We start from the raw sequence: 25,677 nt of genomic DNA, 5'->3' as shown, positions 1-25,677 counted from the left end.
GCCGCCCCGCGGCTTCCGCTGCCGCCCCGCCCGAACAATTCTTATGCTAATCCAGAGAACCCAAGTCTGTGAAATATACGCATGGATTTTATTTGAACCTTTTAGCAACCGTATGCACAGCCTTTCTCAGTGATCCTACCTACTACTAGGTTGTCGGGAAAGTCATGACCCTATTTTTCTGTTTTCCAATGCAAAAATGCGTCATGACTTTACTAATGACCCAGTAATATCAGGTCATTTCTCTTCAACCACTACTGTAACTCCTCGATGAAGCATAAATGTAGGCCAAACAATGAAATGTGAGGTCAAAACATGAATCCTCCACAGCCCCATCCAGCCTTATGTTCTCTGCACTGCCTGCCAGTTAAATCTATGGAATATAAATTGCACAAAACAGTATTCCATTTTAAATTCCTAAATTATGACAAACCAGCACTGTAACTTTATACGAATTTGAGAATTAAGGAAAAGTTTTCATGGAGCATTATATTTAGGAACCCTTTATACAACTAAATCACTAGAGAGTGAAGAATAATGTAAGTGTAAATAATGCATCCAACAAACATTATTCAGCTAACATTTACGAAAACCTACTAAATGTCTTCAGGCTGGGCACAAAAGTTACAAAGATAATTAAGACACAATGTCTGCCCTCCAGAAATTAAGAATCTGGTGCAGTGTTTTACAATCTCCTCTCCAGACTGAAAACACTGCTTTAATTTCTAGAATTCGTTTTCTCCTTGCCCCTTCCTCCCATCCAGGGAATGCTAACCTTCTTTAGAGTCAACTGATGGAGTAGGACAGGCATATGTTACAAAGTCACTATAATATGGTATGAGAAATGCTGTTATCCAGTATATGTGCAGGGAACTATGGCAGTGCAGAGTTTCCTAACTCTACTGGGAACTAAAAGCAGGGACAGGTTTAAAGGATTCTCAGAAGAGGTCAAACTGATGTAGGTTTTGAAGGTTAAATAAGTGGTTACCCGAAGGAAAAGGAAATTGGGGCTGTGGGAATAAAAACTACGTTCTGCCCTAATGCCATTATGGACATGCATGAAAACAGAATATAAAGAAACAAAAACTGTATTCTGAGATAAACAAAAATCAAGGCTATTCTATCAAGTTTTAGGTCTCAAAACAAATGAAAACTTAGCTTTTCCTTTAAGCTACTGACTTAACAGAACAACTTCCCAGCTGGTTCCTGCAATGTGAATGGCTGAAAGTAACTGATGCCCTTTATGGATATAAAAGTCACATGATAAAATTGTTATTTCTACCAGAAACATATGAATAGTAAACCTGAAAACCATGATGCCCTTGTGGTGATCTTCTCCTTTAAATACCTGTTTATTTATTTATTTATTTATTTATTTATTTTTGAGAGGTTTTTGCTATAGGGCGCGTGCACTCAGCAGAAAGACAGAGAGAGACAGAGAGATAGAAAGCAAGAAATCACTCCCCAGGGAGGATGGCCACACCACAATCCCTTCTCCTCCATTCTCCTCTCAGGATCTTGGGCACTCATGCACATGTGCCCAGTGTGAGTTTAAGCCACCAGGACCAGGACTCAAATCGCGGTTGGCTACATGGGAGTCCAGAGACATAGCCATTACGCTAACTGCTGGTCCCGACCTGTTTACTTTTTAATCTGAGGAGTTAACCCTTCTAAACTCCCTTACAAACCTTCCTTGCAAGTAAAGTTCTTTTCCTTTTCTAAATGCTCTTTGCCGCCTTTGACAGGGCTTTCCAGGCAAAAAGAACCAAATGTACAATGCTACAGAGGTCTAATCAGAACATGGCATTTTTGGAACTGCAAGAATTCCACTTGGTTATTTGAAATGGTACACAGAGAACAAACAAGGAGTGGTGAGATTAACCTAAAAATGTAGAAAGTAAAAAGCTTTTTTGGCATAATCTGTTAAGGAGAAATCTGTGCTTTTTCCATCAGCCCAGCATTTCTCAAACTGAGGTTCAAGAATGATATATTTTTAAGGGACTTCAAGTATTGTAAGTTAAAAATTTAATGTTGTGCTTTCAAATTTAAGACAATATAAAAAAAGTCATTTTCTGGGCCATCTAGATGATTTCCTTTGAACTTAAGACTGCCACTTAACTTGAGGATCCAAGTTTGCATTTGTGTTTAAAATCTTGCCCAGTGATTACTGGTCACCCCAAATGACAGAATAAGACTGAGGTGCCCTCGTGCCAACAAGTGGCGTGGTAGTTAAGGTGCTCAACTCCCATGTGACTGTCCGCAGTTCTAGTCGCAGACCTGGCAGCTTGCTTTCTCATTTTCTGTCTGTCTGGTGAGTACACATTCCCTATAGCAAATTAAATTTTAAAAAATGATAATAATAATAATAATATTAAATAAACAATTCTTTTTAAAAAAATAAAATTGAGGTACCCTATCATCAAAATGCAACCAACTTACATATTTCATCATGTTTGATTTGAATTCTCTTAGCAATTACAAAAATATATATGCTCTTTCCTGCAATAACATATCTCAACTGAAAAATTGTTTTATATGAGTCTCAGTTTATTTTTTTAAAAATTAATTTAACTTTATTTATTTATTTCAATTTGACCAGAGAGAGTTTGGGGGCGGGGGGGGGGGTGAGAAAGCAAGCTACCAGGTCCAGGATTTGAACTGTGACAGGTCATGTAGGAGTCCAGACCCTTAAATAACATGCCGCCTGCTAGCCCAGAGTCTCAGGGTTTTTTTTTTAAAGAGATTTTTGCCTTAAAGAATGTACACTCCCTGGGAGGGACAAAGGAAGATAGATACTGAGAGGGAAAGTGACAAAAAAACAAAACAAAACAACAAAACCCAGGGGGTATGGCCATGCCATAATCCCTTCTCCTTCATTCTTTCAGGATCTTGGGCATACACGCATACTCACTCACATACTCACTCGACCTAAGTTGACCATATGGGAGTCTAGCAACATAACCACCACGCCAACTGCTGGCCCAAGGCTCAATTATTTAATGAATTTGTGCTTTAAATGGACACCAGTGAAAAAAACATGGTGAGGCATAGTAATGTAATCTTTACTACTGCAAGCCAGTAGGCTAATAATAAGCATATACCACCACATCAACATCAAATAACATCAAAGGAAGCTGTAAGCAGGATTTACAGCCCAGCTGCAATAGCACAGCAGGATGCTGCCATGGCTGAAGCCACTTGAGAGGCCAGATCTGAGCCCCCAGGATTCCTAAGCACACAGCCAGCACAGAAAACATAGTGAGACCCTGTGTGAAAGAGCCAGGCAAATGTTATATGCCTTCAGTCCTGACGACTCAAGAAGGTGAGGCAAAAGTCTCATGGCAAGATCTGGTATTTAACAAAAAAAAATTAAATATCCTAAATCAAAACAACAAAAAAAGTCAAAACACCACACAAACATGCACAAAAAGGACTTACTACAGTTAAAATAGAAAGTCAGAGAATTATTATCAACGCAATATAAGGTAGACTACACCTACTGAAGTACAAGTGCCACTAATCAGTAATGTGTCTTGTGAGTAGCTGTTTATTTTAGAACATTTTATAACATAAAAGTAATGCTCTGGGGACCAGGAGGTGGTACCACAGTGATACAACTGAACCCACATGTTTGACACCTCAGGACGTCTCTGAGCACCTGAGCATGCAAGCACGTCTGTGAGCTGGCTGGCTGAACTGCGCGTGTATCAGTGGGAAGACCCTGAATGGGATGCCTGCCTACCTGTCTGTATCTCTCTCTCTCTTCATCTTTCTCATGGAAGAAATAAGCCAATACACTTAAAACAGATTTTTAAGTAATGCTCTACATTTTAATCTTAGAGCAAAAACTACTCATTTTGCAGTTTTATTTCTAATTATTTACTTTATAAATGTCTTCTAATGTCATGGTTGTATAAGAGAATCTTTAGAGCTAAGGTCTTTTGTAACAACTCTACCTAAAATACACACAGAAGCCTGACATTTCAGACTGTGTTCAGTGCCCACACTACCTCTCCACCTGTATTTCTACTTATGCTCCTTCAGGGATCATGTGCTCTCTTCAAATGACTATTCCCAAAATATAATGATAATAATAAAACAAAGATTATTTTCCTAGTGAACATACTACTGTCTTGACTACTTACAAGATCTTTACTTTTCCTGTCTGCACTCTCTTATAAAATTTCTCCTGTCTTAATCAAAATCAAAGCTCACCATTTCAGATGAACTGAGTAAGCCTTATCTCCCAAATGCTGCACCCACTCTGAGTCTGCTCTCCTCTGGCCCCCAGCAGCCCCTTAGCTAGCAGTCACCACGCTCTGCCTTTCAGACCACTGTCTATCTGGTAATATTAACTCCCTACTTCCCTCTAGGTCTTAGGAAGACAGAACTCTGTCCTCATTCAGTTTTTATTATAAACGGTCTGTTACATAATATTTTTTCAATGAGTATTTTGCCACAGAAGTCTAAAACCTTCATGTATATACCATTTAAAAATATACTAGTGCATTCTTACTAATTTATTTATATCTTATACAAATATATTTGCAATCTGTTTATAGACACAAGCTGTCAGGTCTCATTCTTGATAAATTTCAACTATTTCTTTTAAAAATAGAAGAGCAGAATTAGGTTCAAATAGATTGACCTATTTTTTTACAAGATTAACTTATCCATTCAATAAATTTTTATTGTTTTTAAAAAATTTTAAATGGATACAATAATTGTACATATTTATGGGATGGAGTGTGGGGTTTTTTTTGGTATATGCATACATATCGTGTGTCATGATAAAATCAGGATAATTTGCATATCCATCACTTCAAACATGTCATTACTTTGTGTGGGGACTATTTAAAATCCTCTCCTTTAGCTATACTGAAATACAGAATAAACTGTTCACTATAGTCACACTCCTGTGTAATACAACACTAGAACTCATTGCTACCTAGTTAATTCTGTATCTGCTCAGCAGCATCTCCCTGTCCTGTCTTCTAGCTGTCTCAGCCTCTAATAATCATTATTCTACTCTCTCGTTCTATAAGGTTAATTTTTTTTTAGCATCCACATGTCAATTAGAACATGCAATATTTCTTTTTCAGTACCTGGTTAGTCTATTTAACATAACACCCTCAAGACTTGCCTATGCTGCCTTGAAAGACAGAATTCTATCACTTTTTTTTTAAAGAGAGATTTTTGCTATAGGGCATGTGCGCTCAATGGAGAGACAGAGAAAGACAGAGAGACAGAAGCAAGAAATCACCCCCCAGGAGGGAGGTCATGCCGCAATCCTGTGGCCTGCATTTTCCTCTCAGGATTTTGGAACGCACACACTCATGCGTGAGTTTCAAGTCATTGGGTTCGGGACCCGAACTGCAGTCGGCCATGTGGGAGTCCAGCGATGTAACCATTACGCCATCTGCTGGGCCCCAGAATTTTATTCTTTTTAGTGGCTGAATTGTATTCACTGCATATACAAAGGGTCTTCAAAACATTCATGGAAAATGTGTATTATAGAAAAAAAGGGAATGGTTTCAAATTGTTTTTTGCACCAAAACAAACTTGCACTTTAATTCTACTTTCCCATGAACTTTCTGACATACGTAGCATTGACCATGTTTTCTTTATTCATTCATCTGTTGATTCCGTATCTTGGTTACTGTAAATGGGTGCAGCAGTCTTTTTAACACATTTGTTTCCTTTCCTTTGGAAATATGTCTAGTAGTGGGATTACTGGCTCATAAGGTAGTTTTATTTTTAGCTTTGTGAGAAACCTCCGTACTGTTTTCCATAATGGCTGTACTAGTTTACATTTCCACCAACGGTGTTATGTAAAAGTTCCCTTTTCTCTGCATCTTCATCAGCATTTGCTATTTCTTGTCTTTTTGATAATAGCTATTCTAACTGGGGTATAATTTTTCATTGAAATTTAAATTTGCATTTCCCCAACTCAATGAAGTCGAACATTTTTTCATGCCATATTGGCCAAGATGAATCTATTTTTTATTACAATTTTAAATGACAGAGAAATTTTGAGTGAAGTATAGGAATAGATTAAGAATTGAGGAAGACAGGCCGGTTCTGTGGTGCAATGGGGAAGACGGGCCGGTTCTGTGGTGCAGTGGTAATGCACTGCTCAAGAGAAGTCAGATACCACATGGCAACCAACCATGGTTCAAATCTCCAACCAAGTTAGCCTGAAGTATGCCAGGCACAAATACCAAGCGCCCAATATCTGTCAGGTTGGAGGGCAGGAGGAAGGGCATCATAACATGACCAGATCCTGTGAAAGGTGCTCTTATTTCCCTCTCTCATGTCCACACACATGGCATCATGAATAAAGAAGAAAATGCAGAAGAAAAAATGGATTGGTAGGAGCCATTCATAGCTTTGATGAAGATAGGATAGCTGTATTTCTTCCTAAAATTTTCCCTCCAGTAATTTTAGTATACACAACTCTCATGCAGATAACTAAGTATTTTCATATTTTCCAACTGTGGCTATATCGAAAATATTACTTACTACATCTTCCACCCAAGATATAAAGGATACTTCACCAACAAATTTAACATAGGAAAAATAAATTCACATTATCTGGTCTAACGTTTATTTTAGAAAATAATTAAGGGATGTAAATATTCTAGGAGGATTTGAATTACACCAAAAAATTAAAGAATTGAATATTTAGAATTCTAAATTACAGATATACTTAAAATTATGACAATATTCCATAAATAAAAATTTAAGACATACCTGTCATCCAAAACAATGATAATTTCACCATGTTTAAAGGTGAGTTCATTGTCCTCAACTGCTTCAAAATCATATAAAGCTCTCACTTTGCGTGCAACCTTATTATTTAACTGAATTTCAGCAGATGGATACAAGGATTTTGTTTCTGTGTGTTGCTGTTTCTGCTCTTGCAATGACAATTCAATAGCTAGTTTGAAAATTAAAATGCAAAGAAAAAAATAGCCAAAATTAATTTTGATTTTTAAAAAAGTATAAAAAGAGATATTAGATGACAATGCAGTATTTAGTAAGAACAAGTCAGGTGAATTCTTTTTGTCCACTTAAATTTCTTAGGATGGGACAGGGAATCATGACACTTTTTTTCCCCATCTCTTATTGTCACAGTCTGTCATACACAGAAGCTATTATTTTTATAGTCAACAGATTGTGACATTATGAGTAGCTTTCCATACAGGACAAGTTTGAACATATTTCTGTGTTTGACTCATAACTCTGGCATTAAAGAAAAGATGGAATGCAATCTCTCAAAGGTAGGGCACTAAACAGATATTATTCAAAAAAAATAATGAGTTATATTCTTCTTACATCATGTCATTGTTTTCTTTTGCTTTTCAAACACTACTAGGTTTCAGAGTTGAGGCAGAACTAAAAGTATATCCAGTTTTATCATAATTCTTATTTAATAAAATGTTCTGGCAAGGATATTTTAAGGGACACTAAAATTGCACATGCTTGATCGTTTACCTTTAGCTATGTCTTCATCTTCTTTGTTTTTGTTCGATGACGTACCATTCTTGGTAGCAGCTGTGCTAGTCTGTAAATGTACGAGTAAAATGAACACAACTATCCTTTCAAAGAATACAAGCTCTATAATTACTTGCAGATGGTGATTTTTTTAAAAAAATGCTGATATAACTGAGTTTCATTTAAAGCAAAGTTCTTTATGATAATTTTAAGCAGCTGTTTTCAAAGACCATTAGGTTGTCAAGAAAGTCATGACGTATTTTTCTATGCAAAAATACATCATGACTTTCCCGACAACCCAATAAAATTAAAATACTAGAATTTTCAAGAAAACATTATAAACTCATGAAGGGCACAAACTGGCTTACGTTTTACATAAATCTTTTACATAAGTCTAAGTCCCTGACACAGAACTCCATATATAGGCAGTACTTAAATAATGGGTCACTGGAAAAGTCATGACATATTTCTTTATGCAAAAATGCATGACTTTCCTGACAACCCAATATTTACAGAGCAAATGAATTTGATTTTACTGGTTATGCTTCTTGATCTTAAATATCCAAGATTGCTTTTTTTTTTTAAAGAATTATTTAATTTTGTTTGCTATTATTATTTTTAAAAAATTATTTTGCTTGGGAACCAGCAGTTAGCGTAATGGCTATGTCGCTGGACTCCCACGAGGGGGTTATTTCACATTTTCCTTTTCTTTTCTCTGTCTCTCTGCGTGTCTTTCTTTGGCAATCACACATGTCCTATGGCAAAAATCTGAAAAAAAATGATCAGATGAACAAAAACTTAATGAATTTCCCATCTTTAGATGAGCTCTTCAGAAAATACTGTATCAAATAAATCTTATTCTTGAATAATTCATGGCCCAAAGCTTCTAGACCAAGAATCTCCTGACCTTCATACCCACCCCAAAATTAGGAGAGTAATTGGACCCATCCAGCATATGCCCCTCTCCACCACTAGGGGAATGCATATACAAGCCCCACCTGGAACAAGTCCACACAAAGCTTTTCCTAACCAAAATAAAACACTTGCTTCAGTTATTCCTTGGCAACCTATTTTTCAGGATGCCTCCCTTCTTTGGAGCTCTGTTTTTCCTTCCCTACCCTCAATAAACTTACCACTTTACCATACCTACTCCAAAAAAAAAAAAAGAAAAGAAAAAAAAATTATTTTGCTTAACTTCATATATTTTAATTTGACCAGAGAGGGATAGAGCGAGAGAAAGAGAGAGAAAGAGAAAGAGAGAGAGAGAGAGAGAGGGATAGAGTGAGACAGAGAGAGAGGGAGAGTGAGAAAGCAAGCCACCAGGTCCGGCACTCAAACCACCGTCGGGCATGTGGGAGTCTAGCGCCCTTAACCACCATGCCACCAGCTGACCCCAGTTGTTATTATTTTTTAATTTGACCAGAGGGAGAGAAAGGGAAAGTGAGAAAGCAAGCTGCCAGGTCTGGGACTCAAACCGAGGTTGACCATGTGAGAGTCCAGTGTCTCAACCACCCCACCACTTGCTGGCCCCTATACAAGATCTCTTAGTGAGAGGTGCTCTATTGCTCTAGGTATATAGCTCTGCAAGAAATAACAGCAAGTAGTGATAACAATTACTAAAGAGGAGAGGAGGGCGGACAGAGACAACGGCACAGTTCTGGCAATACATGTGAGGTCCTCTTTTTAGTACACATTGTAGTTGAATGGCAGTGGCTTAACAGGTACAGCAGAGCACAAAGGAAGGTTATACTTAAATTTAACCACACATAAGACAGGTGTCCAGGGCTCTGAACCCTCAATGAGTTCTTTGACACAGATTTCTGTATGCAAAAAAAGATGGAATAAGAAAATGCTTGCTTTTTATTACTTATAAGACTTCTGTTTCAGGCCAGCCCCATAGTTTGGTAGTCAGGTGCTGTGCCAAGGAAGCCAGATCCCATGTGGCCAAATGGGATTCAAATCCCAACCCTTATGTCTTCAGACCAAGCATGCTTGCCTAGGATCCTGAATGGAAGGAGAACTGATGGAGGAAAGCCTGCAGCTTGACCAAGCCCCACTGAGGGGCTATCTTTCTCCCTCTTGCTCACTCTCTCTCACATGCTCATGACTTCTGGCATTAAAAAACAAAAACAAAAACAAAAAACTTTATCTCAGAATCCTACTTTAAACCCTTAGGTCTGCTCAGCTATAAAGCTAGTTTTTGTCTCCTTAATCTACAGCCTATATAATAAAGGAAAATATAGTACCCTTTCATCTCCTTCCTTAGCCCACATCCTTAAATTAACTACAGAACAAAAGGCACTGAGAGCAAAACCCATGATACAGTATTTTACTCTCATAGATCCAAGAAAACCAGCTACTGCAGGAAGGAGTCTGCTATCCTACTAAAGCTATCGCCTATCATCCCAAATGAATTTGTATTCTTAGGGTCCCACCCATCTGAAATGTAAACCATTATCTCTTCAACAAACTACCTTTCTCAATAGTCACTTCTCCCCTAATGTGACCTCTTCACTTCTCTTAACTAATAAAATTCTACTTCACCTTTTTCACTGGTCTAATTTGTAGCTGACTCTCTTTTCTTGGTACTAGGAAAGATAGGATCTAGTCTTTGTAAACCTCATTCACTAGTTGTCATTTAGAATTTAAATTGTTTTACACATACATGGGTATCCTTCAAATTTACCATATAATTTTCAAACATAAGGATTATTTCATATATCTAATCCTTTTGCATGACTCCAGACTTGGAATAGCATTAAATACATTATTTATGTCTGGTTCACTTCTCAAAGTTCTGACACACAGAAGAAATGCACTTAACAATAAGAATGTGTACTCAATGTAAGGCACCACACTAGACAGGCACTTAGAAAGAAGTGAGAAATTATGAAGATATACCATGACTGGCATTTATGTAAGAAAAACACCTTCAAAGCAGTATAGGCTCAACCAGGTCTAAATGAAATTCTCACCTGTGAACTACCTGGAGGAAAAGTAATTCCTTCTTCTTTCATAGATTTAATAGTTGCAGATATCAGACTAAACTGAGGGTCCTTCTGAAATTCTTCTGACCATTCCACCATTAAAGATTTCAGTTTTTCACATACTTTAGGATGACCCTTTTACAGAAAAGACAAAAAGAAAAAAAGACCAAAACCTGTGGTTAAAATAAGTACTTACATTAAATTAACAATGAAAATTGTCATCAAAATTTTCATTCATGGGACCAGCAGTTAACATAATGACTATGTCACTGGACTCCCATGTAGTCAACCGCAGTTTGAGTCCCAGACCCGGTGGATTAAACTCATGCCGGGCGCCTGTGCATGAGTGCCCAAGATCCTGAGAAGAGAATGGAGGAGAAGGGATTGCGGCGTGGCCATCCCCCCCCGGGGGCTGATTTTCTGCTTTCTGTCTCTCTGTCTGTCTCTGTCTGTCTGGTGAGAGCATGCGCCCTATAGCAAAAACCTCTCTGAAAAAAAAGAATTTCATTCATTAAATGAGCACTAACAAAAGTCCAGAAATCCCTAGTCTAGGTGAGAAATTGATAGATGCCTATTTAAGTGTTAAGACAGTGTTGTGTTATGTAAAATCATCCTTTTTGAACATCTATTTCTAGGTGTTATTACGATGACAGTAAATCTTTTATATTTTGAGGTTATTTGTTCTATGTTTTAATATGCTCGATATTCAGTTAAGATTTTTAGATCAACTCAACTATAATTCTGAAATTTTTGCCACTAATAGCATAGAATGGTATTTCAGAGTTTTTGTCTCAAATCACTATAAATTAATTCTATAATGACGACGCCCTATATTGCCCTAAAATAAAGGTCTCCTTTGTTCATCTTTTCTGATGACAATCAGTATAGAATGGTAGTTAGTCTGGAGTCACAAAATCTTAGAACTGACTCTCAGCTATGCCACTTACTAGCTGCATGATCTCGACCAAAGTTACTTAACTTCTCTAAGTCTTCATTTCTGTATTTATAGCATAGTAATGATAAAAGAATCTAACTTCTGAGAAGTTAAGAGGATTAAACACAATCAGTATGTTTAAATGCTTAAAGCAGTGAGGACTAGCCCTCAATAACAATTAGCTATTTGGGGGAAGTCAAGGCACTTGATCACACATGGACAACTGTGCAATTTGAGTCCTGGACTTAGTGGATTAAAAAACCATGCTGGGCGTGTGTATGTGTATGCCCAAAATCCCAACAAAAGACTGGCGGAGAAGGGACTGCAGCATGGTCATGCCCCCTCAGCGGGGGTAATTTCTCCTTATCCCTCTCTGTCTCTCTGGTTAGACAGGCACCCTATGGCAAAAAATCTGAAAAAAAATTTTAAATAACAATTGTTATTTTTAATAGTATATATATCTTGGCCCAGCCACAGTGGCGTGGCAGTAACATACTATGCCAAGGTGCTAGAAGCCATGTGGAAGACAGCATTCTGATCCCAGGACGACCTGTGTATGTGCATTCATGATCCTGGCTGGCTATGAAGGTTCAGGAGACGATCGGAGTGATTCTCCTCGTAAACGTGCCTGTCTCTTCTTTTTCCCTCCCTCTCTCTCATGTGAATAAATAAATGTAACCTGTACATATACTCTGGCAGAGAAAAACAATTTGGGGTTCTACAAATTAAAAAAGAAATCAAACTTCACAACACAAAATTTATTTCATTTCAGTCTAAAAATTATTATACTTATAATACAATAATACAACTTTATGAGCAATGCTAAACAATTTAAATTACACACAATATATGTATTTTTTTTTCTTTTTTGGAGAGGTTTTTGCTATAGAGCACGTATGCTTGCCAGAAAGACAGAGAGACAGAAAGACAGAAAGCGAGAAATCACCCCCCCCGGGGGGGGGATGGCCACACCACAATCCCTTTTCCTCCACTCTCTTCTCAGGATCTTGAGCACACACACACACGTGCCCAGAATTGAGTTAAGCCGCTGGGTCTGGGACTCAAACCATGGTCTACTACATCGGAGTCCAGCGACATAGCCATTATACCAACTGCTAGTCCCGATATATGTATTTTTAAATGACTTAAAGTTTCTTCTCTTTTGGGGCCAGCAGGTGGCATGGTAGTTGAGGGTGCCGGACTCCCATATGGCTGACCCTGGTTTGAATCCTGGACCGATGGCTTGCTTTCTCACTCTGTCCCTCTCTGGTCAAATTATTTATCTATTAAGAAAGAAAGAAAGAGAGAAAGAGAGAAAGAGAGAAAGAGAGAGAGAGAGAAAGAGAGAGAGAGAAAGAGAGAAAGAGAGAGAGAAAGAAAGAGAGAAAGAAAGAGAGAGGAAGAAAGAGAGAAAGAGAGAAAGAGAGAAAAAGAGAAAGAAAGGAGGGAAGGAAGGAAGGAAGGAAGGAAGGAAGGAAGGAAGGAAGGAAAGAAGGAAGGAAGGAAGGAAGGAAGGAAGGAAGGAAGGAAGAAAGGAAAGGAAGAAAGAAAGGAAGAAAGAAAGAAAGAAGGAAGGAAGGAAGGAAGGAAGGAAGGAAGGAAGGAAGGAAAGAGAGAGAGAGAGAAAGAAAGAGAAAGGAGGAAGGGAGGGAGGGAAAGAAAGAAAGGAGAAAGAAAGAAAGAAAAAAGATAGAAAGCAAGCAAGCGTTAAAATTTATTCTCTTTTTAAAATTTACCTTATTTTTTATCACAGCACGTACTTCACTTGCGAAATCACGGGAACATACTTCTAAATGAAATATCTTTCCACAGTTTGCCACACAAGCCCCAAGAAGCTATTAATTAAAATAAAAGTTAATAAACAAATGTTGAAATATTATCTTAAGTTACTGAAATAAACATACATTTAAAACTTGGGTCAAAGTCTGATATGACTTTTACTCACGGTTAATGCCTGCAGAGCAACATGAGGAATCTTGTGATTTACCCTTTTCATTATGGCTTTCAAGCAATCTTTAGCTCTAAGAAAAAAACAAAAAAACAAAAAACAAAAACAGAGAAAGCTAAGTATTTATTGAGAATTACAAACATTAAAAATATAAAACATTCCAAGACGAAGTAACTTTAACATAAAATCCTAGAAACTTCACTTTGTTAAAAATAAAATCTAGGGACCAGCAGTCAGTGTAATGGCTATGTCACTGGACTCCCACGTAGTCGACCCTGGTTTGAGTCCCAGACCCGGTGGCTTAAAACTCACGCTGGGTGCGTGTGCGTGCGTGCATGCCCAAGATCCCGAGAGGAGAATGGAGGAAAAGGGATTCGGTGTGGCCATCCCCCCCTGGGGGTGATTTCTTGCTTTCTCTCTCTCTGTTTCTCTCCGTCTGTCTGGCAAGCGCACGGGCCCTATGGCAAAAACCTCTCCAAAAAAAAAAAATCTATACAATGATTTTATAGTCTTTTGTTCATGGAACTGTAGAACTTATAAGAAAAAAGCTTCTTGCAAATGTTGCACATTCCAAAATCAAAAGACAAATCATTTCACAAAAGGTCACTCAACACAAGAGAATTGTATCATACAAACTATCTTTTCATTATTTCCTGACAGACTTAGCTTTCACACACTAAATTCTTATCTTGAAAAAAAAACTAGCATGATATCTAGTCCTAAAAGATTCAAGTACAAAGCCAGTACATCACGTAGTTGTTATAGTGCTGAATTCCCACACAGTTTTGGACCCAGCAGCTTGAAAATCATGCCAGGTGAGTTTTTGTACATGTCCAAATTTCAGGAGGAGAAAGGAGAAGGGATTGCGGCATAGCCACCCCTTGGGGGGTGACTCATCACGTTCCCTCTTGCTATCTCTATTTCTCCAGTGAGCACACACACTCTTATAGCAAAAATCTTTTCTTTTTTTTTTTTTTTTTTTTTAAATTTTGGAGAGGTTTTCGCTATAGGGCGCATGTGCTTGCCAGACAGACAGAGAGAGACATAGAGACAGAAAGCGAGAAATCACCCCCCAGGGGGGATGGTCATGCCACAATCCCTTCTCCTCCAGTCTCCTCTCGGGATCTTGGGCATGCACGCACACGCGCCTGGCGTGAGTTTTAAGCCACCAGGTCCGGGACGCGAACTGCGATCGACTACGTGGTAGTCCAGCAACATAGCCATTACGCTAACTGCTGGTTCCCTATAGCAAAAATCTTTAAAAAAAAGAAAAGAAAAAGAAAAAAAAAGTTCAAATATCACTATATGTGAATAAATGCACTATGAAAACTTGTAATTTGGGGAGCCAACAGGTGGCATAGTGGTTAAGGTGCTTGACTTTCACGTGGCTGAGACCACAGCTCGAATTCTAGACCTGGAAGATTGAAACTCATGCTGGGTGTGTGCGCATGTGCGCTCAAAATCCCAAGAAGAGAATGGAGAAAGGACTGTGGCATGGCCAGCTCCCCTGGGGGGTAATTCTTCACTCTCTCTCTCTCTGGCTCTGGCTCTCCAGCAAGCACACATGCCATACAGCAAAATTCTCTAAAAAAATAAACAAATAAAAATTATAAAAAAAAGAAAGAAAAAGAAAAATACACTGGGCATGTATGCAAGTATACTCAAAATCCTGAGAGGAGAGTAGCATAGAAGAGACTGCAGTATGGCTATACCCCTAGGGAGTGATTTCTCACTTTCCCTCTCTTTCTGTCTGTCTCCTGTGAGCACATGCACCTCATAGCAAACTTAAAAAGAAAGTACTCTTTTTAATATTCACTCTTTATTAATTATCATTATACGTACTTATTCATTATTGAAAGGTTTTTTAATTATACTACCTATTACAGCACCATATCATTCCTAAAAGGCTCTCATACATGTCTGAGTCACAGAGAAATCCTGAAATAACTCCACTATGCGTTAACACACGTCCCTGTCGTGCCAATGCCTTAATTACACATGTTCCTATAGCTTGGGTTTTCACTTGAACTCCCTTCCACTTGTTTTTTTTGGGGATACAGTTAATCCCATAAATCTGGTCTCCAATCTCTTTTTACTTTTATTCCCCAAAAGTAAATAGTAAAATCCTATTTTCCTTTCAAAGCTGTATCACAAAAAGAGAAACAAGCTATCAAGGTCCTAGACATTCACTAGATGTGACTGGGCATCTTACCCTTTAGGAGTGCTCCCAACTTTGTCACATATGTCCATGATGAGACTCCAGTCTTCCGTAGTGTTGTACTCATTAGTGGCTTTTTCTATAAGATAACAATAGCACACACAAAAATCAGGGTAAGTCTTATGCAACACTAAAATATTAATTTAGGCACAACAGTTAAGAAACGCTACCCTTTCTCTTGCCAAAGATTAAAAAGAACTGGAAATAAACTTAAGAAGGGGGACTAGCAGTTAGCATAATGGCCATGTCGCTGGACTCCCATGTAGTCGACCGTGGTTCGCGTCCTGGACCCAGTGGCTTAAACTCACGCTGGGCGCGTGTGCGTGTGTGCCCAAGATCCAAAGAGGAGAATGGAGGAGAAGTGATTGCAGTGTGGCCATCCACCCTGGGGGGTGATTTCTCGCTTTCTATCTCTCTCTTGTCTGTCTGGCGAGCGCACGAGCCCTATAGCTAAAAACCTCTCAAAAAATAAAAAATAAAAAAAACTTAAGGTAAAAGTACCTCTACTAATTTATTTTTAATTTGCCAGAAGCCACTTGCACTTCCCAGAGGCAGAGAAAGAGAGAGAGAGAGAGGGAGAGAGAGAGAGAAAGCACCCCCATTTACATGAACTTTTTAAATGTTTTCTTGAAACATAACTCCCATACCAATACAATTCACACATTTGAAGTGTATAATCTGGGACCAGCAGGTGGCATGGTAGTTAACTCACTGGACCCTCACATGGCTGACCTCAGTTTGAGCTCCAGACCTTGAAAATCATGCTGGTAGGGGCTGGGAGGTGGTGTGGTGGTTAAGGATGCTGGACTCCCACATGGCCGATCACGGTTCAAGTCCCAGACCTGACAGCTTGCTTTTTCACTTTCCCTCTCTCACGCTCACTCAGTCTCTCTCTGGTCAAATTTAAATAAATAAATAAATGAATGAATAAAGTTAAATAAAACAATTCTTTAAAAAAATAAAAAAGAAGAAGAAAGAAAATCATGCTGGTGCCTGTGCGTGCATGTCCAAAATCCTAGGAGGAGAAGGGATGGTGGCAATGGCCATCTCCCAAGGAGTGATCTCTCACTTTCCCTCTCTGTCTCTACCTCTCTCCAGCAAGTACATCTGTCCTATGGAAAAAAACTAAAAAAAGTACAATTCAATGATTTTAGTATATTCACAAAATTATGCAACTATCAGGATCTAATTTTTTTCAGAGAGATTTCACAGAGAGACAGCCCCCCGGGGGAATGGCCATGCCACAGTCTCTTCTCCTCCAGTCTCCGTTCAGGATTTTGGGGACGCAGGCACATGGGCGTGGTGTGAGTTTTAAGGTTGCAGATCCAGGACTTGAACCATAGCAGACTATGTGGGAGTCTAGCAATGTAACCATTACGCCATCTGCTAGTTCCCCAAGACCTGATTTTAAGAATATTTCATCACCACAAAAAGAAATCCAGACCCATTGGTAGTCTCTGGCCATTCTCCCCCATCTTCCCAACCCCTAGGCAACCACTTATCTCCTTGGTCTCTAAGGGTTCACCAGTTCTGGAGTTTTCATACAAACAGAATCAAACAATGTATGTTCTGTTATGATTGGCTTGTTACTTAGCACAATGTTTTCAACGTCCATCCACATGGTAGTATGAGTTGGCACTTCATTTTACAGGTGAATGATATTTCATTCTATTGATGATATCACATTTTATTTATCCATTCACAATTTATGATCATTTGGATTTTTTGGGGGTGGGAGGAGAGGTTTTCGCTATAGGGCACGTGTGCTCGCCAGACATAGAGAGACAGAGAGACAGAAAGCGAGAAATCACCCCCCAGAGGGGATGGCCACGCCGCAATTGCTTCTCCTCCATTCTCCTCTCGGGATCTTGGGCACGCACGCACACGCACCCCCTGAGTTTTAAGCCACTGGGTCTGGGACGTGAACTGCGGTCAACTACGTGGGAGTCCAGCGACATAGCCATTACGCTAACTGCTGGTCCTATGATCATTTGGATTTTTTAAAAAGTTTCTTTCATAAGCAAGAGACACAGACAGCACAACAGGGTCTCGATGCTGCAGTCTATCCCATCTCAGCCAGCCCTGGGTCACAGGCACGCATGTCGATCAGCATACTCAGAGGGGTCTCTGGACACAAAGGGTGCCATGTTTTACCACCATGGCACTGTTCAATCCCTTAACATTTGGATTAATTTTTCTTTTTTTGAAAGAGATTTTTGCTGTAGGGCCCATGCACTCGCCAGAGAGACAAAAAGCGAGAAATTATCCCCTGGGGGATGGCTAGACTACAATCCCTTCTATTCCAGTCTCCTCTTGGGATTCTGGGCACACACACACACACGTGCCCAGCATGAGTTTGAAGCTGCTAGGTCTGGGACCCAAACCCGAACCACAGTAGACTACATAGGAGTCCAGCAACATAACCATTACGCTATCCGCTAGTCCCAAACATTTGGATTTTAAACAACTTTTGGGCTAACATGAACAATACACTGCTGCTGTGAACATTCATGTGCAAGTTTTTGTGTGGATGTGCTTTAATTTCTCTTTGGTATATATACCTAGGGGCAGAACTGCTGGGTGTTTGTCAACTCTTGCCTAGCTAGGTCAGCCGCATGGGAGTCCAGGGCCTTAACCATCATGCCACCTGCTGGCCCCTATTTTTTTCAATTGGCAAACAGTTTTCAAAGCAGTTATACTATTTTACATTCTCACCAGTATATCTGAATGTTCCAATTAAAGTTTCAAAATATCTAAAAAATGCACTATATTGTTTAGGGATACATAGATAATGTGGTAAAAATATTAACATACATGAAAGAAATAAGCATTAAAATGGAGGAGGGATCAAAACAGGGTAAAGAGGGACTTAATTGTATTTGTAAGATTCTGTTTATTAAGCTGTATAGTGTGTATTTAGAAATTATTTATTTTATTCTCATTTGCCATTTTTTTTCTTTGAGACCTGAAATAGTTTATGAAAAAAGGAAAAATTAGAAAGTCATTTACTGAAAAGCACAATGATAATATAATGAAATTATATAGCTCTTTCACTCTACTTTTATAAAGTTTCAATATACAATATTTTTCCTGCTAATACAGAGAGATGGATATATATAGACACTTTTTAAACCTTCCATATCTTCCCCCTTTTAATAAATCTATTATATAACTTCAAATACATAGCAAAACATTTATATACATGCCAGGTGATATTACAGTAATAAGCAGAAAAGGTCATAGGAATCTAGAGTAGTTTCCTTTTTTTTTTCACTGCAAGGAGCAATCAAAAGAAGTCAGTCAGCACATGGTTTCCAGCTCTGCCGTATGGTATGCTGCTGACTGTGCCACGGAGGCTGGGCCATTATACCAGTATTTTCAATAGCTGTACAATACACCATTACATACTAAGTAGTCATAGTCTCCACACAAGCTAAAAAAAATTTTTTTTTGGAGAGGTGTTTGCTATAGGGTGCATGCGCTCACTAGAGAGACAGAGAGAAAGTGAGAAATCACCCTCCAGGGGGGAAGGCCACGCCGCGCAATCCCTTCTCCTCCATTCTCCTCTCGGGATCTTGGGCACGCATGCACACGTGCTGGGTGTGAGTTTAAGCTTCTGGGTCCAGGACTCGAACTGTGGTCGATTACATGGGAGTCCAGCAACATTGCCATTACACCAACAGCTAGTCTCACAAGATGAAAAATTTTCAGCAATCTGTGGTTCTAAACCATTAAGGGGGCCAGCAAGTGGTATGGTGGCAACCATGGTTTGAGATCCAGGCTTGGAGGCTTGAAAATCATAATCAATCAATCAATCGTTAGAATGAATGACTAAATAAATAAATCCATGAAGTACTCATCTCTTTGTTATATTCTCTGGTATGGTACATATTGATATCCTATATATAGCAAATGTAAAATAGTTAATAGAGGCAGGATTTCGTGTACAAGTCTTTCTGTACACGCTTCATAGCATATTTTATCTTGTTTACTATCTATTTTGCCACCTTCTACCCCTGGAATAAACATAAGCTTCACTATGGCAGGAATTTTTGTTTGTTTTATTCACTATAATATTATTTCTGGTACATAAAATATTATGTAGGGCACATAGTAGGTGCTCAGTAAACATCTGTCGAATGAGTTAATGATGCTATGACACTTTTTTTATACCAAAATGTATCATGGCTTTTCCAACAACCTAACAGTTGCTCCTCCATATCTTGTTACCTTGGTCCAGTTGTAATGTAGAAAACAATAGCAGAGCACATGAACTTTATCTATGATGGTCCAAAGTTTTGGTACCAATTCATTTCATTGCTGAGCAAACATCCAAGATGCATAGGATCAAGTCTCAACAGCAACACCATGTGGCAACAAAAGGCAACAGCACTAGTGGACTTTCAAGGCTCCAATTCTCTGCTTGTTTACTGAAGATGAATGACATCACTTTATAAAGTTTCAACTAGGAGGGACCGACAGGTGGCATAGTGGTTAAGGGACACATGGCCAACTGTGGTTCAAGTCCTGGACCTGGTGGCTTGTTTTCTCACTTTCTCCCTTCTTTCTCACTCTGTCCCTCTGTGGTCAAATTTAAATAAATAAATAAAGTTAAATAAAATAACTCTTTAAAAAGAAAGCAAGTTTCAACTAGGAGAAAAGATGTGAAAAGCAACCCCTCAAAGCAAGGCACAGGACTTTTTATGTACACAAGAGACTCACTTTGTATAAAGAGTCTGAAAAACAAATCATACTTTTTACATATCATGCCAGCTTCATGCTAATCTTTCCTCTTCTTATGATGGCATTTTGTTTTTGCCATGACAGAATCTACCATTCTTTCTTTCCATAGCATCATTTGGCAGTGTTTAATCTACCTGAAGATGAAATATTTGCTGATATTCTTTTTTCATGTATCATTGCCCATTTATTTCATTCAGTGTATCTGGAACCTCACCTACGATATGAGGCAAAATTAGAATTATTATTTTTTTTCAGTTGCTCCCCCATTTAAGAAGTGGTCAGTTCCTCACTGATCTGGAAAGCCAGCATCACCAGTTACCACATCGGTGACTGTGCCTGAGTACAAAGACACGTGTACATGCTCAACCAGTCATGTCTGATTCTGGACCATCCATATGGTCCTGCCAGAACTCAACTTGTCATGACTATTTTTCCATTCTGGCCATGTAATACAATTATACATGTAACTTACTTGTTATCTCCAAAGCCTTCAAACAATTTCAAAAATATCTAAGTAGAATATCACTTACTTTATTTGATTTTCATAGAAAGTGAAAGAAAATCCTAATCAGAATACTCTATCAAGCATAGTTTACTCTCTACAAATACAGGACTCATAATTACTCTTTTAAGAAGGACAAAATCTGAAGACTTTATAATGGCCTGCCAAAAAGGACTTCATTTTTCAAGTGAACTAAGTAACAGTTAAATTATGTACTCAGGATTATTTTAAACTCCTGGAAAATTTTAAATATTATAATTAAGAAACTATTCTTATAGCATGTCACTTTGCCCAATGCTGGGGCCATATCGCACATTATCTTGTGTCAAATGCACAGAGAGAGAGCAAGTTAAAAGAGCCCTCCTGGGGCCTAAAGCTAAATTGCTAGGGCTTGGTGGGTGTAAATCATAACATTTCATCACCAGGCTTTGATTATTGTACATAGAGAGCCTTAAATACACAGTGAAATAGTTCAGAAAGATTCTAACAATTCCATAAAGAATCATTCCATCAATACCTATGCGGTCGAAGGGCCCCCCTCTATGCAGTCTATTATGTTCAAAACATCGTTTTAAAATGAATCTAAGTCTATCCATAAAACTTTTAATAAAATTGGTTCTATCTATATGAAAAAATTATATAAAAGAATGCCTCCATGAAATCTTTAAAGTTCCTCCTACTGTGTTTGAAAATAAAAATGTCATGACTAAGCCTTCTGCTTCCGAGCATGACAGAGTATCTGGTACCAGACTTGATATCCTATCAAAAACACTATAAAACACACTAAAATGGAAGGGCAACTGTTTTCAAGAAATGAATAACAGGCTAAGGAGATCTAATATTTTTTAGAGAGGCTTTTTTCTTTTCTTTTTTTCTTTTTTTCTTTTTTTTTTTTTTTTGCTACGCGGTGTGTGCGCTCACCAGAAAGAGAGAGACAGAGAGATAGAAAGCGAGAAATCACCCCCAGGGGGATGGCCATGCCACAATCCCTTCTCCTCCATTCTCTTCTCAGGATCTTGGGCACGCACGCACATGCGCCCAGCATGAGTTTAAGTCACTGTGTCCAGGATGCGAACCTTGGTCGACCACATGGGAGTTCAGCGACATAGCCATTATGCTAACTGCTGGTCTCCGAGATATAATATTTTTGAGGGAAGGAAAATATGAGGTAAGCCTCACAATGGCTCTAGCCTTCTGCCTGGGAATACTTTCCTGTCTCAACACAAGGAGGACACACTCAAATAGAGCAGCTGTGAAACAGGGAACAGATTTGTAAGCATAGGGACTGATCACAGGTACCTTGCTCAAGTGCTGGACTATACATATCCAGGTGAGTCTCTAAAAAGTCTAGCAGAAATCGCCTACTACAGGGTTAAAATGTAATACAGTGCAAAGAATCATCCAGCCTGTTAAGGAATGATTGTTTATATTCTTCCCAAGATTCTTATGTTGAAGCACTAATCTCCAGTGTGGTTGTATTTGGAGATGTTGCTTCTCTAAAGAGGTAGTTAGGTTAAATGAGGTCATAAGGATGGGCCCTGACAATACTGGATTAGTGTCCTTTTAAGAAGAGACACCAGAGGGACCAGCACTTAGCATAATGGCTATGTCGCTGGACTCCCATGTAGTTGACCATGGTTCAAGTCCTGGACCTGGCAGCTTAAACTGACCCTGGGCACATATGCGTGCGTGCCCAAGATCCTGAGAAGAGAATGGAGGAGAAAGGGATTGCAGCATCACCATTCTCTTTCGGTCTCTCTCTCACTCACTGTCTGTGTGGCAAGCGCACGAGCCCTATAGTGAATAGCTCTCCAAACCCAAAAAGAAGAGACACCAGATAGCTAGCTAACTGTCTTTTCATGCTCACACCAGGCAAAGGCCACATAAGAACAAATCAAGAAGGCAGCTGTCTGCAACGAAACAGGAAGGCCCTTACCAGACACGAATCCTCCTGTTATCTTGGATTCTATTCCCTAGAACTGTGAAAAAATACCTTTTTGTTGTGTAAGTTCTCTACTTATGGAATGCTGTTACAGTAGCCTAAGCAGACTAATCTACCACCTAGCCAAAGCAAAAAGAACACTTCATGCATTCAGTTGAAACTCCAAAAAGACCACATCATAAAAGTCCTCCAGAATTTGGTTCAAAATCAAAATAGGCCTGCTTCACAAAGAATAAAACCAAAGTTAACAAACCCTAAAAGATCTTCCAATAATATAACTACTAGTTTTTTTTTTTTTCCGCTATAGGGCGCGTGCACTTGCCAAAAAGACAGAGAGAGACAGAGAGACAGAAAGCGAGAAATCACCCCCCAGGGGAGATGGCCACGCCGCAATCCCTTCTCCTCAGTTCTCCTCTCGGGATTTTGGGTACACACACACATACGCCCGGCGTGAGTTTAAGCCACCGGGTCTGGGACGTGAACCACGGTCGACTACGTGGGAGTCCAGCGACATAGCCATTACGCTAACTGCTGGTTCCCAATATAACTACTTATTAAAACGAAACTCAACACCCTTTAGAGGAAGGCCACATAATGTTAACTTCCCCAAAGAATTATCACCATGTTCAGCATAATAAAAAAATTGTAAGATATACAAAAGTGTTCCACAATCAGGATAAAAGAGTCAATTAAAAAAAGTAAGACGAGCAAGTGGTATAGTGGTTAAGGCACTGGACTCCCACATGGCTTACTGGGTTCAAGTCCCAGACCCAGTGGCTTGAAACTCATGCCGGGCACATGTATGTGTGTGCCCAAAACCCCAAGAGGAGAATGGAAGAGAAGTGACTGTGCTGTGGCCTCTTTCTCTCTCTCTCCCTGAGTTTCTGGTAAGCACGCATGCCTATAGCAATAGCATCTCTTTAAAAAACAAACAAACAAACAAACAAAACACAAAAAATCAGCAACACCTAAATGTTAGAATTGCCAAAAACAAAGAAGCAAACCTTTAAAGCAGTGATTATATATATTTTCAAGAACTTAGAGGAGAGGCCAGCAGGTGGTGTGGTGGTAAGGCGCTGGACTCCCACATGGCCAACTGCGGGTTAAGTCCCAGATTGCTTGCTATTTTACTTTCCCTCTCCCTTTCTCTGTGTGTCTCTCTACTCAAATTAAAAAATAATGGCAATAAGTAAAAATAAATATTTCTTTAAAAACAAAAAAGAACTTAGAAGAAAAAAATAGTCCTAACAAGTGAGCTGATGGCAAGTAAATCGGCAGGGATATGGAAACTATAGAAATAAAAATTCTGAACTGAAAAGTCCAGTATCTCAACTAAAAAATTCATTAAATGAACTTAAAAGCAAACTGAAGATTGCAGAAACAGGGTCAGTGAATATAAAGACACGTCAATAACAGTTACCAAATTTGAAGACTAGAGAGAAAAGAATGAAAAATAACTGAATAAAGTCTCAGTATACTAGTTTTTTTAAAACTTGCTATATATGTAACAAATTACCAAAAAAGTATAGTCTAAGACACCACCCATGATTATGTCATAGTTCTTTAGTTCAAAATCTGAGCAGGCTCAGCTGAGTTCCGTGTCCGGGATATTGCAATGCCTGTTGCCAGGATTAGTGTTTCTAAACTAAACCATAGTAATTAAATTCATGAATATTGGAACTACATAAGTAAGGGCTACTTGTAGATTAAAATGGAATTTAAATCTTTCTTCAAATGTGTATGAAATGACTAAAAACTGAAAATAATAATCTAGGAGAATATACAAATTACACTGTGAATACAATGTACTTTTACTAGAATGCTTTTAATAATCACATGGACATTACAAATCAGGACATATACATAATAAGATTATAATAAAAGTAACATAAAAATGGGGGCCAGCAGGTGGCATGGTAGTTAAGGGCGCTGGACTCCCACATGGCTGACCACACTTCAAGTTCCAGACCTGGCAGCTCACTTGCTCACTATCTCTCTCTCTATGTCTCTGTCCCTCTCTGGTTGAATTTAAATAAAGAAATAAAGTTCAATAAAATAATTTTTTTAAAGTAACATAAAAACGTATTACTACAATTAAGGTACTACATTAGCAGTATCTTTAGACATCACAAAAGTGATTAGGTATTTGTCTTAGCTTGATTTTGCTCCTATAACAGAATACCTGATACTGGGTAATTTATAAAGAATGGAAATTTATTTCTCATAGTTTGGAGGCTGGGAAGTCAAAGACCAAGGCAATAGGTTCTGGTAAGGACCTTCCTGCTGTGTCCTCACATGGCAGAAGGCAGAAAAGCAAGACAAATGAAACTGCTTCTGTAAATCCTTTTAATAGAAACATTAAGTTATCAAGAGAGAGGAGCCCTCATGACCTAAACACCTCCCAAAAGGTCCTATTCCCAACATGGTTGACTGAGTTTTCAACACACGAATTCTGGGGGACACATTCTGACAACAGCAATTTTAGAGAAAAAATTTGCCTTTAAGTATTAATAGAAAAGGGGCCAGCAGATAGCACGGTGGTTAAGGTGCTGAACCCCTACATGGTCAACTACACAGTTGGGAGTCCTGACGGCTTGCCTTCTTTCTCTTTCTGGTATGCACATGTGTCCTACAGCAAAACTAAAAAAAAAAAAAAAAAAAAGGAACAATAAATAATTTTTAAAATATTAATAGAAGAAAAATATTTTTGTACCTTAAAATTGTAATATAAGAACAAAGGAAAACTGACCAAAAAAATGTTTTCAAAACCAGAAAAAAACTAGAAAATAGAAAGCAAAATGAAGGACCAGCAGGTAAGCACTGGATTCTCACATGGACAACACCAGTTCAAATCCCAGAAATCACACCGGGAACATGTGCATAGATACCAAAAATCCCAGGAGAAAAAG

At 38.7% G+C, this 25,677-nt stretch overlaps 1 protein-coding gene across 4 annotated transcripts in view; it reads right to left on the bottom strand.

The window, feature by feature from the left end:
* STAM2 (signal transducing adaptor molecule 2) overlaps positions 1–25,677 on the bottom strand; it is a 68,884-nt gene that overhangs the window by 25,992 nt on the left and 17,215 nt on the right. For 2 of the 4 annotated variants that reach the window (XM_006157624.3, XM_006157622.3), the window contains 6 exons: positions 15,576–15,660; positions 13,361–13,436; positions 13,152–13,250; positions 10,470–10,616; positions 7,495–7,564; positions 6,751–6,937 (listed from right to left, as the gene is read on the bottom strand). In XM_006157624.3, the coding sequence (XP_006157686.1) occupies positions 6,751–6,937; positions 7,495–7,564; positions 10,470–10,616; positions 13,152–13,250; positions 13,361–13,436; positions 15,576–15,660 (664 nt within the window). Of the gene's footprint in view, positions 1–6,750; positions 6,938–7,494; positions 7,565–10,469; positions 10,617–13,151; positions 13,251–13,360; positions 13,437–15,575; positions 15,661–17,006; positions 17,080–25,677 lie in introns of those variants that run through there. The other 2 variants (XM_006157621.3, XM_006157623.3) reach the window with 2 other exon arrangements.

The sequence above is a fragment of the Tupaia chinensis genome, unplaced genomic scaffold (genome assembly GCF_000334495.1).
Source record: "Tupaia chinensis unplaced genomic scaffold, TupChi_1.0 Scaffold000549_1, whole genome shotgun sequence".
NCBI lineage: Eukaryota > Metazoa > Chordata > Mammalia > Scandentia > Tupaiidae > Tupaia > Tupaia belangeri.
Note: the sequence above shows the minus strand (reverse complement) of the source record. Positions and strands in the feature narration are given on the sequence as shown.